Source organism: Podarcis muralis, chromosome 11, assembly GCF_964188315.1.
Source record: "Podarcis muralis chromosome 11, rPodMur119.hap1.1, whole genome shotgun sequence".
In the NCBI taxonomy this organism is placed as follows: domain Eukaryota; kingdom Metazoa; phylum Chordata; class Lepidosauria; order Squamata; family Lacertidae; genus Podarcis; species Podarcis muralis.
In genome coordinates this window covers 4,370,194-4,386,998 of record NC_135665.1, presented here as the reverse complement: position 1 = coordinate 4,386,998, position 16,805 = coordinate 4,370,194, and the positions used below count along the sequence as shown (strand labels likewise).

The 16,805-nt window shown below is 46.1% G+C and overlaps 1 protein-coding gene across 12 annotated transcripts in view; it reads left to right on the top strand.

Moving 5' to 3' along the window:
• The window catches only part of PRUNE2 (prune homolog 2 with BCH domain), a 137,388-nt gene that overhangs the window by 25,436 nt on the left and 95,147 nt on the right, over nucleotides 1-16,805 (top strand). For all 12 annotated transcript variants that reach the window (XR_013394599.1, XR_013394598.1, XM_077935984.1 and 9 more), the window contains exons 2-6: nucleotides 45-149; nucleotides 5,575-5,777; nucleotides 7,598-7,761; nucleotides 13,154-13,300; nucleotides 16,571-16,665. Coding sequence is in view for 10 of the 12 variants with exons in the window: in XM_077935984.1 (XP_077792110.1) it covers nucleotides 45-149; nucleotides 5,575-5,777; nucleotides 7,598-7,761; nucleotides 13,154-13,300; nucleotides 16,571-16,665 (714 nt within the window). In the remaining 2 variants the exon portion in view is untranslated. The remainder of the gene's footprint in view (nucleotides 1-44; nucleotides 150-5,574; nucleotides 5,778-7,597; nucleotides 7,762-13,153; nucleotides 13,301-16,570; nucleotides 16,666-16,805) is intronic.

Sequence of the window (16,805 nt, the reverse complement as noted above, 5' to 3'; positions counted from 1 at the left end):
TATTCCCTTTCCGCCTACTATTTAAAAACTGTCTTCTGTTCCAGAGTCGAAATAAACATTTGGATAAAGTACATGTAGTACTTGGAAATAAAACCTGTGATTTGGATTCACTTATTTCAGCTTTAACATATGCCTACTATCTTGAAAAGGTAAAGTATTTTCTACTGATATTACACTATATTTTAAAATAATTATAAGCCCATTATAACATGTTGATCTTTTTCACCTAACTATAAAACTGGATGAGATCAATAATAAAATATTCTGATTTTATGATTGAGGAACTAATGTTGGGTCACTTCTTTATTGCCTGCATTTTCCCCTTATCGATTCATCACAGCCATCCAAAAGCCATCTCAGTTATGTAATTTTCCCTGAGTCAAGTTGTCTACCTCTGTCCACATTTGAATGCATTTTCCTTAACTGCCCATAGACTGACTGCCCTCTCCCCGTCATCTGCCTTGCACTATTATCATCACAATCCCTCAACCGTCCCTCATAAGGCTTGGTTTCCAGACCCTTTATCATCTTGGTCGCCCTCTTCTGCACACACTCCAGCTTGTCAATATCCTTGAATTGTGGTGTCCAGACCTAGACATAGTACTCCAGGTATGGTCTTGGTCAAGGCAGAGTAGAGTGCCACTAGGACTCCTCCTCTCCAGGGTCTTTCCCACAGAGTCCCAGGCTGCCTCTGCACACAACCCCTCTCTGCTCTGCCTGTTTTATTTCTCTGCAAGTTCTGGAAGACCAGTGGGGAGAGGAGCTGGTCGCAGCAGAAGGGGGAGACTCCCTGGATTCTTCAGCAGCCTGTCTCCACTCTGCCTCTTGGCCACCCTCCCCTCCAGCCTCCGCTGCAGTCTCAGAGTCAGAGTCTCTGAGTCTGCCGAGTCGCTGCAGTCTCTCTGCCACAGCCTCTTCCTGTTCATTAAACCCTGCCACCTCTTCTGCTGCTGGCACCTCCTCCCCCCAGTCTGCTCTTTCTCCTTCTGACCACTCATTGTCACCCCACCAGCAATCCTCTGGCTTGGAGCCTTCTTCCCCTGGAGGTTCCCTAGGGGCTTCTCTGGCTGCTGCCTCCCAGCACTCCTCTGCATCCAACAAGTTCATGATACCTGCCATCACCACACTTCACAGCCCTGCTTTTTTGTGACACATCTCCCCTTGGGTGATCTTCCTCTTCCCAAGGGGCACCGTGCCTGCATCTCTGTTCCAGGACAGTCCACTCTGATCGAGCAAGAATTTCCTCATCTTGTCCAGTAGCTTGAAGTTTAGATACGTGGGCCTCAGGTTGCTGGACCTTCTCTTCCAGCAATAATAATAATAATAATAATAATAATTTATTATTTATACCCCGCCCATCTGGCTGAGTTTCCCCAGCCACTCTGGGCGGCTCCCAATCAGTGTTAAAAACAGTACAGCGTTACATATTAAAAACTTCCCTGAACAAGGCTGCCTTAAGATGTCTTCTGAATATCAGGTAATTATTTATCTCTTTGACATCTAATGGGAGGGCGTTCCACAGGGCGGGCGCCACTACCGAGAAGGCCCTCTGTCTGGTTCCCTGTAGCCTCACTTCTCGCAATGAGGGAACCGCCAGAAGGCCCTCGGCGCTGGATCTCAGTGTCCGGGCTGAATGATGGGGGTGGAGACGCTCCTTCAGGTATACAGGACCGAGGCCGTTTAGGGCTTTAAAGGTCAGCACCAACACTTTGAATCGTGCTCGGAAACGTACTGGGAGCCAATGCAGGTCTCTCAGAACCGGTGTTATATGGTCCCGGCGGCCACTCCCAGTCACCAGTCTAGCTGCCGCATTCTGGATTAATTGCAGTTTCCGGGTCACCTTCAAAGGTAGCCCCACGTAGAGCGCATTGCAGTAGTCCAAGCGTGAGATAACCAGAGCATGCACCACTCTGGCGAGACAGTTCGCGGGTAGGTAGGGTCTTAGCCTGCGTACCAGGTGGAGCTGGTAGACAGCTGCCCTGGACACAGAGTTAACCTGCGCCTCCATGGACAGCTGTGAGTCCAAAATGACTCCCAGGCTACGCACCTGGTCCTTTAGGGGCACAGTTACCCCATTCAAGACCAGGGAATCCCCCACACCAACCCGCTCCCTGTCCCCCAAAAACAGTACTTCTGTCTTGTCAGGATTCAACCTCAGTCTGTTAGCCGCCATCCATCCTCCAACCGCCTCCAGGCACTCACACAGGACCTTCACCGCCTTCACTGGTTCTGATTTAAAGGAGAGGTAGAGCTGGGTGTCATCTGCGTACTGATGAACACCCAGTCCAAACCCCCTGATGATCTCTCCCAGCGGCTTCATATAGATATTATACTGTTTTATACTGTATTGTTTTAATTAGTGTTTTTATAGTTGATTTGATTTTGTGTGGAGTGCCCTACCTGGGTGGATGGAGCAGCCAAGTAATTTCGTTGTCCCCGAGAGGGGGCAATGACAATAAAGATATTATTATTATTATTATTATTATTATTATTATTATTATTATTATATTAAAAAGCATGGGGGAGAGGACAGAACCCTGAGGCACCCCACAAGTGAGAGCCCAGGGGTCTGAACACTCATCCCCCACCACCACTTTCTGGACACGGCCCAGGAGGAAGGAGCGGAACCACTGTATGACAGTGCCCCCAGCTCCCAGCCCCTCTAGACGGTCCAGAAGGATGTTATGGTCGATGGTGTCAAAGGCCGCTGAGAGATCCAGCAGAACTAGGAAACAGCTCTCACCTTTGTCCCTAGCCCGCCGGAGATCATCAACCAGCGCGACCAAGGCAGTTTCAGTCCCATGGTGAGACCTGAATCCCGATTGGAAGGGATCCAAATGGTCCGTTTCCTCCAGGCGTGCTTGGAGTTGTTCAGCAACCACCCGCTCAATCACCTTGCCCAAGAATGGCAGATTTGAGACTGGGCGATAGTTGGCCAAATTGGCCGGGTCTAAAGATGTTTTTTTGAGAAGCGGTTTAATGACCGCCTCTTTCAGCGGGTCTGGGAAGGCTCCCTCACAGAGGGAAGCATTCACCACCCCGCAGAGCCCATCGCCCAGCCCTTCCCGGCTCGCTTTTATCAGCCAGGATGGGCAAGGATCAAGGAGACAGGTGGTCGGTTTCACTTTTCCAAGCAGCCTGTCCACATCCTCGGAGGTAACAGACTGGAATTGATCCCATGTAACAGGACCAGACAGAACTCTAGCACTCTCCCGCCCTGGCCCTGCTCCCACGGTGGAGTCTACCTCCTTCTGAATCTGAGCGATTTTATCTGCAAAAAACTTTGCAAAAGCATTGCAGGAGATCTTGGGGTCCCTACCAGGCCCCGGTGGTACAGGTGGTTCCGATAGATTGCGAACCACCTGAAAAAGTCTCCTGCTGCTGTTTTCTGCAGATGCAATGGAGGCGGCGAAGAAGGCCCTCTTCGCCGTCGCCATTGCCACTTGGTAGGCTCGACGTTGAGCTCTAACCCGTGTCCGGTCTGATTCAGAATGAGTTTTCCGCCACCGGCGCTCTAGCCGTCTCAACGATTGTTTCATCACCCTCAGCTCCGGGGAAAACCATGGGGCTGTCCGGGCTCCATGCAATCGGAGAGGGCGCTTCGGAGCCAGACAGTCAATAGCCCTGGTTAACTCCGCATTCCAGCGTGCCACCAGGGAATCAGCTGAAAGGCCATCAACTTGGGATAAAGCATCCCCTACCACTCTCTGGAAGCCAATTGGATCCATTAAGTGGCGGGGGCGGACCATCCGAATCGGTCCCACCTCCCTGCAGAGGGGAAGGGTTGCGGAGAAGTCCAGTTGCACCAGGAAGTGATCTGACCATGGCACTTCTTTTGTTTCGCTTTTAGTTAGTGTCAGATCACCAACATCCATAGAGGTGAACACCAAGTCTAAGGCATGTCCATGGCTATGAGTTGGGCCAAACTTATTCAGGGACAGCCCCATGGAGGCCATGCTTTCCACGAAGTCCCGAGCGGCCCCTTGTAAGGTCGTGTCGGCATGGATGTTAAAATCCCCCAGGACAACCAAGCTAGGTGTCTCCAGGAGCATATCCACCACGACCTGAAGCAGCTCGGGCAGGGAATCCTTGGTGCAGCGGGGAGGTCGGTACACCAGTAGGAATCCTGTACTGCCCCTATTGCCCAACTTCCAGAACATGCACTCAGAGAACTGGGTCTTCCCAATAGGACGCCTGGTGCAGACTAATGACTTCCTAAAAATCACTGCAACCCCCCCTCCCCGCCCACATGACCTGGGTTGCTGTGCGTAAGAGAAACCTGGTGGGCAAGCAGCGGCAAGGACAGGCCCATCTGCTTCATCCAACCAGGTCTCTGTCACACATGCCAGGTCAAATCCTCCATCCACAATCAGGTCGTGGATGGCAGTGGTTTTATTCATCATTGACCTGGCATTGCACAGCAACACTTTCAGGTCATGTGGGTTTCCCTTGCTGAATCCAGTATCCTTCCGGTCAGGACCAGACCTGGAGGCAGGGATAGTCCTCAGACAACGACTAAACCTGCCTCCTCGGTAATGACATGGTCTGGTCTTAGCGTAACTCCTCCTCCTACCCATGATCACTGAGATCGGTTGTCCCAGTGCATCCCCCCCTGTGGAACATGCCCCAGCCATTTTGTTTGCTGCGACCCACTCCCAGGCAGCCCTGACCCCACCCCTTAAAAAGCAAAATACAAATTATATAATAATTTAACAGAATAATAATAATAATAATAATAATAATAATAATAATAATAAAAAAACAAAACAGAACAAAATAAAACAAGAAACAATAGCGCTGACTAAATGCTTATCCCTCCCCAAGCAAAAATATAATAATATAATAATATAATATTATAAAAAACAACAACCACCATTTAAGGTGCTGCAAATTAAAAACAATTAAAACATTTAAAACCATTTTGTCCATTGCTGCCGGTAGCTGCTCAGGCCTCTAAACTGTAGTGGTAATGCAGGCCCCGCATCCTAGGCCGGATGGAGTTGGCAGAGGAGGGAGCAGTCTTTCCAACACTCACACAAGCAGCAACAGCAGCCGTGTCCCGGAGGTCTCTCTCAGGCCTCTTATGCTGTGACGGTGAGTGCAGGCCCCGCCCCCTAGGCCAGATGGAGTTGGCAGAAAAGGGAGCGGTCCTCCCAACACTCACACAAACAGCAACAGCAGCCGTGTCCCGGAGACCTTGATGGAGGCCCTGGCAGTGAGTGCAGGTCCTGCCCCCTAGGCCGGATGGAGATGGCAGAGGAGGGAGCAGTCTTCCCAACACTCACACAAGCAGCAACAGCAGCCAAGGCAACTTGCACTTGCTGCTGGTGTAGTTTCACATGTTTCCAGGCAGGAAGGCAAATACGGCACAGGTGTTGCAAGTCACTTCGGTAGTTCCCTCACCATTCATGTCTCTTGTACACCCTGATGTATACCCCCCCACACACTTGTGAAAGAAGAAAGTAATGTATGAAATTGCAGTGATGAAAAGTTTTAAGTGCAAGCCTGTCCATTATGAAAAATTATTCACAGTTTTTGAGTGCTTTCTAATTCACAGGGATTCTCTGCTTACAGGTCAGTCCACCTAACATTCTGTGCTTGCCTGTACTGAACATACCAAGAAGAGAATTCTGCTACTGCACAGAAACGAGGTTTATTTTGGAGGAACTGAATCTCCCAGAGTCTCTCCATATCTTCTGTGATGAAATCAATTTGTATCAGCTGAACAATGAAGGGAAATTGTCTCTTACGCTTGTGAACAGCAGTGCACTAACAAGGTATCGTGCTCCATATCTGATTGGCAAAGACTTACCCTTGGTAAATCTTGAAAATCCCAAGTGTGAGACTTGCCTTTCTTCTCATCAGAGTGCAAGCTGTTCATGAATACGCAATGAAACAGTTAAGACAACAAAACTCCTTAACTTTTCTGTACCTATTTACACAGTTCATGTGATTACAAAGATCACATGTTGGAGATCACACACTCAAGTCATAGATGCATGAATGTTCTATCTTTTTATCTCTCTCTCTGCTTATATCTCTTTCTTGCCCAGCAACACATAGATAGGGGGGCAATGACAATAAAGATATTATTATTATTATTATATGCTCTGAGTGGTACAAGAATGCCCAGTTTTGAGGGGTGCTGTGAACCCTTCCCTTGTTGGATCTGTGAATAGAGCGCAGAATTTCTGGATGGGGTTGCTCAGAAGGGCCCTGTCTTTCATGCACCCATACAAAGCTGTTATAATGACAAAGTGCTCATGAATGGCATCATCAAGAACACATTAAAGGCTGAGTGCTTTTCAACTACTGTGTCCCATCAGCATATGGATTTCCACTTGGCAGAGGGACTTTCCCCTCTCTCCTCCCCCCATGTGAGCCCCACACCTTCTTCAGATCTGCTCCAGAGGGGAGGGTGAAACCCTAGAACAGATTAAGGGTGTGGGGGGGATAATGCTCTATTGCACAAGAAGAAATCCTTGCACTGACAGAACAGGAGACTTAGTGCTGTGTTGGATTCCACCCTAAGGGCCAAATGAGGTGTGATGTGAAATGCAGTTGTGCAGCTAAAGTGCAAACTTTAAAAAAATGGAAATAGCATCAGCTGAGGGCGCAGCTGATAATTATTCAGTTGACAGCAGAATTTAAGCATTTCTTCCTGTTCTATGGTCCTCGGCTCTTCCTCTGGAGATGATATTTGCTTTCAGGGTGGGTGGGAGAATTGAGCCCCCTCTCCCCCCCCCTCCAATTGATGTCACTTGGATTATTTTTACACAAAAACTTGTTGCTTTTTAAAAGACGAATAAAAAGTGTTTTTTCCTGGGAGTACTCAAGGTACGCAGTACTGGCACCTTCTTCCTTCATTTCTTCAATTCTGGTTTCTACCCTACTTTCCCCACGGTAAATCTTTAAAGGGAAGCCACATTTGGCAACTAGCTGAACTCCACCCTTCTGCAGAAATAGATGGGGAGCGGTGGGGAGAGATGATGCTTTGCTTCCTCTCCGGCAGCACATGTCTGAAAACTGGCACACAGCAGTTGTCTCCTTCCAAAGATACACTGAGGATGAAGCTGGAGAGATGAGCTTTGGGGATGAGACAAAGAGCCCTTGAGCAAAATTAATTTTGGCTTACTTTTTGTGTAACAAAATCACATCATAAGTCAAATGTTTTCTGGGACTAGCAGGGAGGGCAGGGAGGCTACTATTAAGAAAGAATGCCTCTCCGTCTCACCATTTAAAATATGCTAGTGTGCATATCCTGTGGAACTTCTTTGCACAATGCAGGAAGTCATAAAAGGAAAAACTGTGTGAATCAAACTTCCTCTTTTCCAGCTTCTGACAAAATGCAAAGTGCAGCTTGTGTAACAACCCTGTGAACCCATCCTGCTGGGAGGAGTGGGTGACAGACATAGAAAGGCGATTTCTGTGCTGGCATTCTTTTCAAGACATCTTAAATAATAATGACCAAAATGGAATGGCATTATCATTGTGTTGCTTAACTGTATAGTATCAACTAACTGCATTATATGACTTTGCCATATAGTTCAGAGAAATGGCATAAAGAAGAAAACTTTTGAAACCTTTGCTTTTGTAGTGAAGATAAAAATTTGGAATCAGCTGTTGTCAGAGTCATCAACCCTGAAGAGCTATGTGATGGCAACCTGGAGACCTCAGCGTCCTCTTCCTCTCTGGTAGCGAAAGAGATTCTCCAAGAGGCACCAGAGTTAATCACTCGGCAACTGGCTCATCTTCTCAGAGGTGAGAGATTGTTCTTTATATTAAATACTGAAAGGTTTAATGGAGTGTTTCTGAATCCAGTCATGCAGAGAAACTGTGATCCATTCTTTGGTTAACAATCCCTTGAAAGACCATAGGAAGCTGCATGAAGGAAGCAGGGTGCAAAGAGTTTGATAAAGAGTAACATTATGTGGAACAATAAAAATGTGCATTTAAAAACAGGAATGACTAGGGTGTTAAGTGCAGATATCTGCATGTCAGTTGGGTAGGAGAATATCTTCTGTGTCTAGCTTTGTTTCTGGGACATGTCGGATTTGAAAATAAATGCCATAGCACTCAGTGAATATTATCAAAGGTATATGACCTAATTTTGTCCTCTGCCGTCCTTAGGGTGACTATTTAAACTATTTAAACAAAAAGGAGGAACTGCATCACCATAATGAGGGCAAAAGAGGGATGTGCATATTTTTTAGAGGTTAACATATGTATAGATTAAATGCAAATATAATAATAATAATAATAATAATAATAATAATAATAATAATAATAATAATAATTATAGCCCAGCTTCTTTCCTGACAGGGACTTTAAGCTAAAATAGGAACCGCTGAAAACACAGGGGGGGGGGAAATCATTAAAATACAATTAAACATTGATAGAATTAAAACTATATCATTACTTGCTACTCCCATCTTTGACCCATTCCAGGGAGTTCCAGACATGCTTTGCTCACGATCTGTTTCCTTTTGGAAATGAGGTACAGCAGAGACTGTGGTGTTTTTATAATATAGGGTTTATTTGCACATATATACAACCTGAGTCTACAATGGAGGGGTTCCTAGCGTTACACTCCAGGAGGGTCTTGCTTCCTCTATAGGCACAATTTAGGATTCAGAAAGACACCAGCCATGGCTCTTTGACCCTTTCTCTAGTTTGCTGTATTTAACAGACTGGCATTATTTTCCACCATCCCACATCATCCCCACCTGCAGTCCTACTCTCCTCTCTGCATTGTCTTTGCTAACTATCTCAGAATTCAGGGAAGGGCTCCATCCATTCACCGAGTGGCACAGTCTTTGCTTTGCTGATGGCTCCTGTCCCTGTCTTTGTTCTCTGTTAATGGCCCATGTCTCAGGCGATCTCCTGAACCCAGGAAGCTGGTTTGACATTTATTTTAACACTTTGCTAAATCCAGCAGCTAATTTTAACATGCCAAGCATTGATTCTAACACCTTTCAGAACCAGGAGTTTACGGACGTCTGGCACCCACAAACCCTGGCACTGACAGCTCTTAACTATAACCATGTATTTGTGTGTGTGTGTATGATCGATTAAAAACAAACAGATAATTACAATGAAAACAGCACCGCACCTGCCCTTTCATTAAAAGCAGTCAGTTCCCAAAAGCCTCTTGGAATAAGAAAGTCTGTTTTTATCAGGAAAACTTTCTGACAGTGAGAGCTGTTCAGCAGTGGAACAGTGGATTCTCAAGAGAGGTGGTGGACTCTCCTTTCTTGGAGGTTGAGTGGCTTTGACTGTAATTTAAATATAAATACAGTACATCTTAGCATAGTGATTAGGTTACCTGTGTGCCTCCTCAGGCTGCTGTCCAGAAGCTCATTGCTGATGGACAACAATAAGATTGTTGGTCTCCCTATTTTGGTTCTTTGTCTTTAGACTGAACTTGGACTGAACTTGAAACAGAGGACCACCTCAAGCAGAGCATTGTCCTCTGTGTAGTAATGCATGTGGCTGCCTAGGCTTGCGTCCTAGCTAGCATAAAATGATGTAAACAGAATAGCAGGGCCAAAAATCCAGTTAGAGTCCATCTAGTCCAGTGTTCTGTGATGGCGAGATAGTCAAACACCCTGTGAAAAAGCATGTGTGAACCATGCAGGGTGGAGAGGACAGGACACCCACCTCCTGGCTGTCCCCAGCATTCATTTCTAGGTAACGTTCTTCACATAGGATCTATTCTGGTGGCAATTACAAGTCTATTTGGAATCTACTCCTTTCCTTTCCGATTGCTTTGTGTGACCCTGAATTCTGTTCTTTAGGAAGAGAATTACCTCTATTCACTTGCTGCACACCATAAAGCTTTAGATAAGGGCTAGTCAACCTTTTTATACCTACCGCCCACTAATGCATCTTTCTTGATGGTGAAATTTCCTTACCACCCACCAGTGCTCGGTGGAAGGAGGATTCAACTTGTGCTGTAGAACCCCCTACCACCCACCTAGAATCCTGAAATGCCCATATACTGAATGTGATGAAGTCTAGATGCTTTATAACTAATCAGATTTAGCTTTATGTCAATATTACTGAAGGAAAACAAAGCCTATTCAGAGTGAGGGGGAATGCTTTCTGAATTGGGAGAACACATTCTGTTAGTGCGTAAAGGTAAAGGGACCCCTGACCATTAGGTCCAATCGTGACTGACTCTGGGGTTGCGGCGCTCATCTCGCTTTACTGGCCGAGGGAGCCAGCGTACAGCTTCCGGGTCATGTGGCCAGCAGGACTAAGCCGCTTCTGGCAAACCAGAGCAGCGCACGTAAATGTCGTTTACCTTTCTGCCAGAGCGGTACCTATTTATCTACTTGCACTTTGACATGCTTTCGAACTGCTAGGTTGGCAGGAGTAGGGACCGAGCAACGGGAGCTCACCCCGTCGCGGGGATTCGAACTGCCGACCTTCTGATTGGCAAGTCCTAGGCTCTGTGGTTTAACCCACAGTGCCACCCACATCCCCATTTAGTGCATAGATAAGTCTAAATAAAAAGCTTAGCCTTTAAACAATAAATGTTTGCTTTTTAAACTAGTTCCTTATCTGTGTACTAAATGCTTGTTTTTTAAAATGCAATCTCATCATAATATATTTCAGCCCTTAGGCTTCATAAAGGTAAAAAATATAAGTATGCAAATCCATCAACAGCTAGAAAGAGATGATATTTGTAAAGGAATCAGCACCAGCAGTGCTATGCTAACAGACATATCTGTGCAAAGATTATACTTACTGTGAGGTAGGTTTCATGTTCAAATTGTTTTAAAGACCTGCTTTTCCCTGATATCTTTGTCATTTCTTCATGTGCACAGTAAATTACTTTTTCCCGGTGGACTTTATCAAAACCTGCTTCAAGAATCAAAATACTCCAAGACAGGCTCTACCGTGAGTCAAGGCCTGCCCCATTTCTGGGCTTATGCCAGAAGCAAACAATTAGAAAACCTGCCAGAGACTTGAGCCTGTATAATTTTATTTCCCGAGAGCCGTTGACTAGGGGACGGTTGCCAAACTAAGGATCCATTAAATTGCTGAATCATTACATTTTTGGTGGGAGCCAGCTGGCAAGGATGTAATTCAGTAAACTGACTGTCAGGTATCTTGGGTCAGTGCACTCTCAGAAATACCTCCTTCTGTTTATTTGTATAAGGCCTTGAAGGATGCCACAAGGAGCACAGATTGTAACATGTAAACACAGACAAATTTAAAAAGGAAACCATCATTGTAACTCATGGCATAAATTAGATGCAGACTCCAAAATTCCACCCATTGCTGTGGATGGTCTAAGGGGCCTTCCAGTGATTGGGTGGGGGGTAATTTTATTTTTTTGTTGCTCACATTGACTGTTATAATAAGTTCCCTTTTAGAAGCTTAGAAGGAAAGCTAGCATTTGAAAAGAATGTTGTTTGTAGAATGGATGGCTCACCCTTTTCTTATATGGTCACAAAGGTTGAGTGAATTGCATCAGTAACCTTTTATAGATTTCACTCTGAAAAAGGGAAGGGGATTTTCCAAAACCATGAAAACAAATTTAAAATACAGTCAGGCAATGCTAAGTGTTATGTACTGAAGTTCTCACCCTGGGCCAGCAGGGGGATACTGTAGATAGTTTTCACTCAGGTCCACGTCAGTTATTTTAGGCGGGAAACCCTGGGTTGTTGTTGCTACAATGTTGACAGCTGGCTGCTTATAAAAGCAGGCTGGCTGAGCTGTTTGCTGTTCAGTTTCTGTTCCAGCTTACAAAATAAAGAGCTGCTTTGGAGAAATCGTTGTGTTGTCTGCCATGTCTACCCACTATTCAACACTAAGATTTTCGGAGGGTGGCAAGAAAGAGTGGACCCCCCCCCCCGCCCCAGCACTTTTAGGAGAGAAAAGGAATCCGAATAAGAACTTTTGGTTAAAAAATATACTCCTCACCTTTAGTCCTTGTCCTCTGCAGGAGAATCTCCTGCTGTTGGACATTTTCTAGAAGTAATCTACAATAGGAGCTCTTGTCTGAACAGATGGAGGGGACTCCATTTTTATTTCAAATCCATGGCACCTCTCTGTAGCTGTTTTATGTCACATTCAAAGAATCAAAGAAATAAAAAGTGACTTCTTTGCCAGGACAGCACCTGAATTTTGTGCACCTAATGCTAAGACTGATGTGCAGAGAACCTAGCCAGGAATGAATGAATGAATGAACGAACAGTGACCACTATGAACAAGGCAGTCATCAAAGCATTAAAAAACAGAATGAGAGTATGTTTACCACTGTCCTCTTTCCCCATCCCTCTGATACTTCTCCCCACAACTTTAGACAGATTCATCTTTTGGAAGAGGGAGAATGGTATGCGTTGGCATTCTGAATGTTTTCATCTGCAACTGGTTAAGAAGCTGATTCTTTAAAATAATAATCCATTTCAATTTACTTTTCTGTATATTGCTTTTGCTACCCGCAACATGTACAGATGTACACAGTCTCAGCATTTATGTCTTGTCGTAATTGAGATCCTGAATGGGTTCGGCAAAAGCTGTTGTGCAATTATTGTTTAATTTGTTACCAATTGTTTAATTACACTGCGTTGACAAGTGATAAATTAAAATAAAATTAATCAAATAATGTTACTGTAGTTGTATTGAAGCATAGCCTTCTTGATCTTTTTTTCTGTACAATTAGGCTCACAAATCAGTGCTGATCTTCTAGTCAGCTTTAATTCTAAGCTAATGAGCCTGTGTTGCTTTACAACTTGGCTGCTGTTACCTATCACTTTCTGAACTCTGAGCCAATTGCTTTAAAATATGTAATAATTGATTTTCTCTTTTCTTGCCACACTTTTAGTTGTATCATATGGAGACCTGTAAGTTTTTCCTCTCTGCATCAGTTGATTGTGGCTTTGAAATCCCCCCCCCCCCCCGGCTGTTAAAAAGCAAATAATTTTTCCTTGGTGGTGGTAGAAGGAGTGGTTCAAAGCTGTATAAACAAGAAAATGCACAATATGTGGAGATTCAAGTAGTCTGCTATGAATAAGAAAGACTGAAAAGAAACAAAAGGATAGCAGGCCATTTCTTTAAATAGTCATGAATTTTAGGGCTGATGTGGGAAAGAATATTAGTTTCTGTCTTCTGGGCTAACTTTCTCCGGTTAACACTTCAGGGAGCATCCTCTCTTTGGCCATGGATCCTGAACAAATTACGAGAGACCAGGAAGAAGTGCTTTCAAAGTTAGAGGAGAAATTCCCAGAGCTGCTGCCTCGAGAGGATATTATCACCGCTCTACAGGAAGTTCATCTCCATGCAGATGGTAAAGGGTTTTTCTCTCCCCTGCCCTTCACTTTTGTTTCCTACTTTTAGACGGATTGGAACATGACATTCTGTAAAACCAGGACACCCATTAAATGTTTTTTAAAGCACCATATACACACAGAAAAAAAATCCCACCAACCTTTCACCACATGCAGTGATTATTTATAGGATAGATGAGCAGCATGCATAGCGTCTTTTCATAGGTGGTGATACTGTCTATGAAAGAAAAGTGTGGAAACTTGTGCAGTGTACAGTGGTATCCCGCAAGACGAACGCCTCGCAAGACGGAAAACCCGCTAGACGAAATGGTTTTCCGTTTTGGAGGCGCTTCGCAAAACGAATTTCCCTATGGGCTTGCTTCGCAAGACGAAAGCCCATAGGGAAATCTCCAGGGACCTCTTTTAAATGCTAGCGGTGGGGAGCAAAGCCTTTCCCCCCCCCTCCGGCCTTCAGAAGAGGCCCAGGAAGGCTGGCGGGGGCCGAAAGGCTTTGCTCCCCACCGCCAGCATTTTAAAAGCAGTCCGGGATAGCAGGGAAGCGCTTCCCGCTATCCCGGACGGCTTTTGAAGGCAGGAGAGGTCCGCGAAGCCTGGGCGCGCTGATCTCAGCGCGCGCAGGCTTCGGCATGCCGGCAACTCTCCGCAAGCAGCGGCAGCGCTGCCGCTGCTTGCGGAGAGGTCCGCGAAGCCTTGGCCGGACAGCTTTTGAAGGCAGGCAGGGGGGACAAAGACTTTCGCCCCCGCCAGCCTTCAGAAGAGGTCCTGGACCTCTTCTGAAGGAGGGTGGGGGGCAAATGTCTTTGTCCCCCCTGCCTGCCTTCCCGGGAGAGTGGAGAAACGCAGCGCGTTTCTCCGCTCTCCCGGGAGGGCTTTTAAAGGCAGGCAGGGGGGACAAAGACTTTCACCCCCCGCCAGCCTTCAGAAGAGGTCCAGGACCTCTTCTGAAGGCTGGCGGGGGGCAAAAGTCTTTGTCCCCCCTGCCTGCCTTCCCAGGGGCTTTTAAATCGCCCCGGACAGCGGAGAAGTCCTCCGCTGTCCCGGGGCGATTTTAAAATGCCGCCCGCCAGCATTTTAAGATCGCCCTGGACAGCGGAGAAGCCCTCCGCTGTCCTGGGGTTTTTTAAAATGCTGGGGGTGGGAAGAAAAGCCCTTGTCCCCCCCCCCCAGCCTTCAGAAGAGGTCGGGGGACAGACTGTCCCCGGACCTGGTCTGAAGTCGGTTTCCCTAGGAACGCATTAATTGATTTTCAATGCATTCCTATGGGAAACCGTGCATCGCAAGACGAAAAACTCGCAAGAAGAAAAAACTTGCGGAACGAATTAATTTCGTCTTGCGAGGCACCACTGTATTTTATCATGACCGATGGGGCATGGCTGTTAAATGGCTTCCCAGTGCTGCACACCACTGCTGGTTACCAGAAGGGAGAGAGGCAGGGCAGTGGGGCACTTGGTGCAGTGCAAGCGGAGTGGTGGCAGAGTGGCGGATTGGTTCTGCCGCTCTGCCTGCACCAAGCTCCCAATTGCCTTGCTGTGGTGTCATGTGATAACCAGAAGCAACCTGGAGCATTTGGAAGTCAGGCCATCAGTGCAGCCCTGTCCCTGCCACTCCATTGGCCGCTATCACCTGCAGATATTGTTGGGCTAGAATTTCCATCATCTCTGACCATTGGCCATGCTGGCTGGGGCATCTGAAGGGCCACAGGGTCCTCTCCCCTGGTTTACAGGAAGCTGATAGAAGACGTGTGGCCCTCCAACATAACATTGGTATGCTGTGCATGCAGCTGGGGGGATTGAATAATAATAATAATAATAATAATAATAATAATAATAATAATAATAATTTATTATTATTTATACCCCCATCCATCTGGCTGGGTTTCCCCATCCACTCTGGGCAGCTCCCAACAGAATATTAAAAACACAATGAAACATCAAACATTAAAAACTTCCCCAAACAGGGCGGCCTTCAGATGTCTTCTGAAAGTCAGATAGTTGTTTATTTCTTTGACATCTGGTGGGAGGGTGTTCCACAGGGTGGGCACCACTACCGAGAAGGCCCTGTGCCTGGTTCCCTGTAACCTCACTTCTCGCAGGGAGGTGCCAACCACCAGAAGACCCTCAGAGCTAGACCGCGGTGTCTGGGCTGAATGAACAAAAGTTGGCATAAAAGATAGGACTCCCAGCTCTACATCTGCTCTCATTTCATGCACACAATTTATTTAGTTTTTGAACATTTAAAATAGTCTGTTTACTCAAAGAAGCATGACACTGCTGCTTTTCTGTTTGAGTGTGGCTGCTGCTGTTTTGGCTGCATTCTGGTGGGTGAGATAGAATTCATGGCGATTATATTTACAGGTCAAATATTAGATATTTGGACACTGTGGATCCAGCAGGCACAGTTTCTTAGGGTGCGATCCAAACTACCGCCTTGCTATTGGGCTTTGCAAAGTGATAGGGCCACCGAGGCATCCACAGTCCTGCTGCTCAAAGCACCTGCAGTGGGAAGTGGTGGGTGGGCAGGACCAATGCTTTCATGTGGTGGTAAAGAGAGTACCGTATTTTTTGCTCTATAAGACTCACTTTTTCCCTCCTAAAAAGTAAGGGGAAATGTGTGCGCATCTTATGGAGCAAATGCAGGCTGCGCAGCTATCCCAGAAGCCAGAACTGCAAGAGGGATCGCTGCTTTCGCTGCACAGCGATCCCTCTTGCTGTTCTGGCTTCTGGGATTCAGAATTTTTTTTTCTTGTTTTTCTCCTCCAAAAACTAGGTGCGTCTTGTGGTCTGGTGCGTCTTATAGAGCGAAAAATACGGTATATTGGGGAGAGAGTGGCTCCTTGGCTGGCTCAGCCCTGCCCAGCCCTCAGAATGCTCTGTATTGAAGCGTTCTGCTTCCTCCCTTGGTGGCGGCAGGAGGGAGGAGACAGGGCTTACCTGGGGCTGGGAGAGAGCTGGGTAGAAATACACTTCCACCTAATCCACTCCTCCAAGTCTAGTGTAAGAGGGTTTGCATTGCTCTTTTATGGTGCTTGTACAGCAAAATATTGAGCCCGTAGTGAATCATCCCAGTTTTTCTTCAAGGCAAAAAAGGAGCAGATTTACTTTTTACATAGTAGAAATGAATTGTTATTTGTTGGGTTGCTTAGCATGACAAACAAAACCATTATTCAGTATTCAAAAACATCCAGTATTCTTCTCAAAGTCAAGTTCTTTGTTACATTCCAGTTCGCTGATTCTTAGTACGTATGAATAATTTTCCTGTCTGTCCCACAGGGCTAAGGATTGAGGAGGCCATGCTCAAGGATCTGAAAGAGGTGTCAGATGGAGAAATAAAAGTAGCTGTTAGCACTGTGTATATGAATTTGGAGGTAAGGAGAAAGCGACATGTGATGGGATTGTTTAGCTTTGCCCACGGCGTTGTTTGCTGCATTGCATGAGATGTGTGCCACTTCCTGTGATTGACGTATTTCTTTCCCAGGCATTTTAAATCATATGTTATTAGACAACT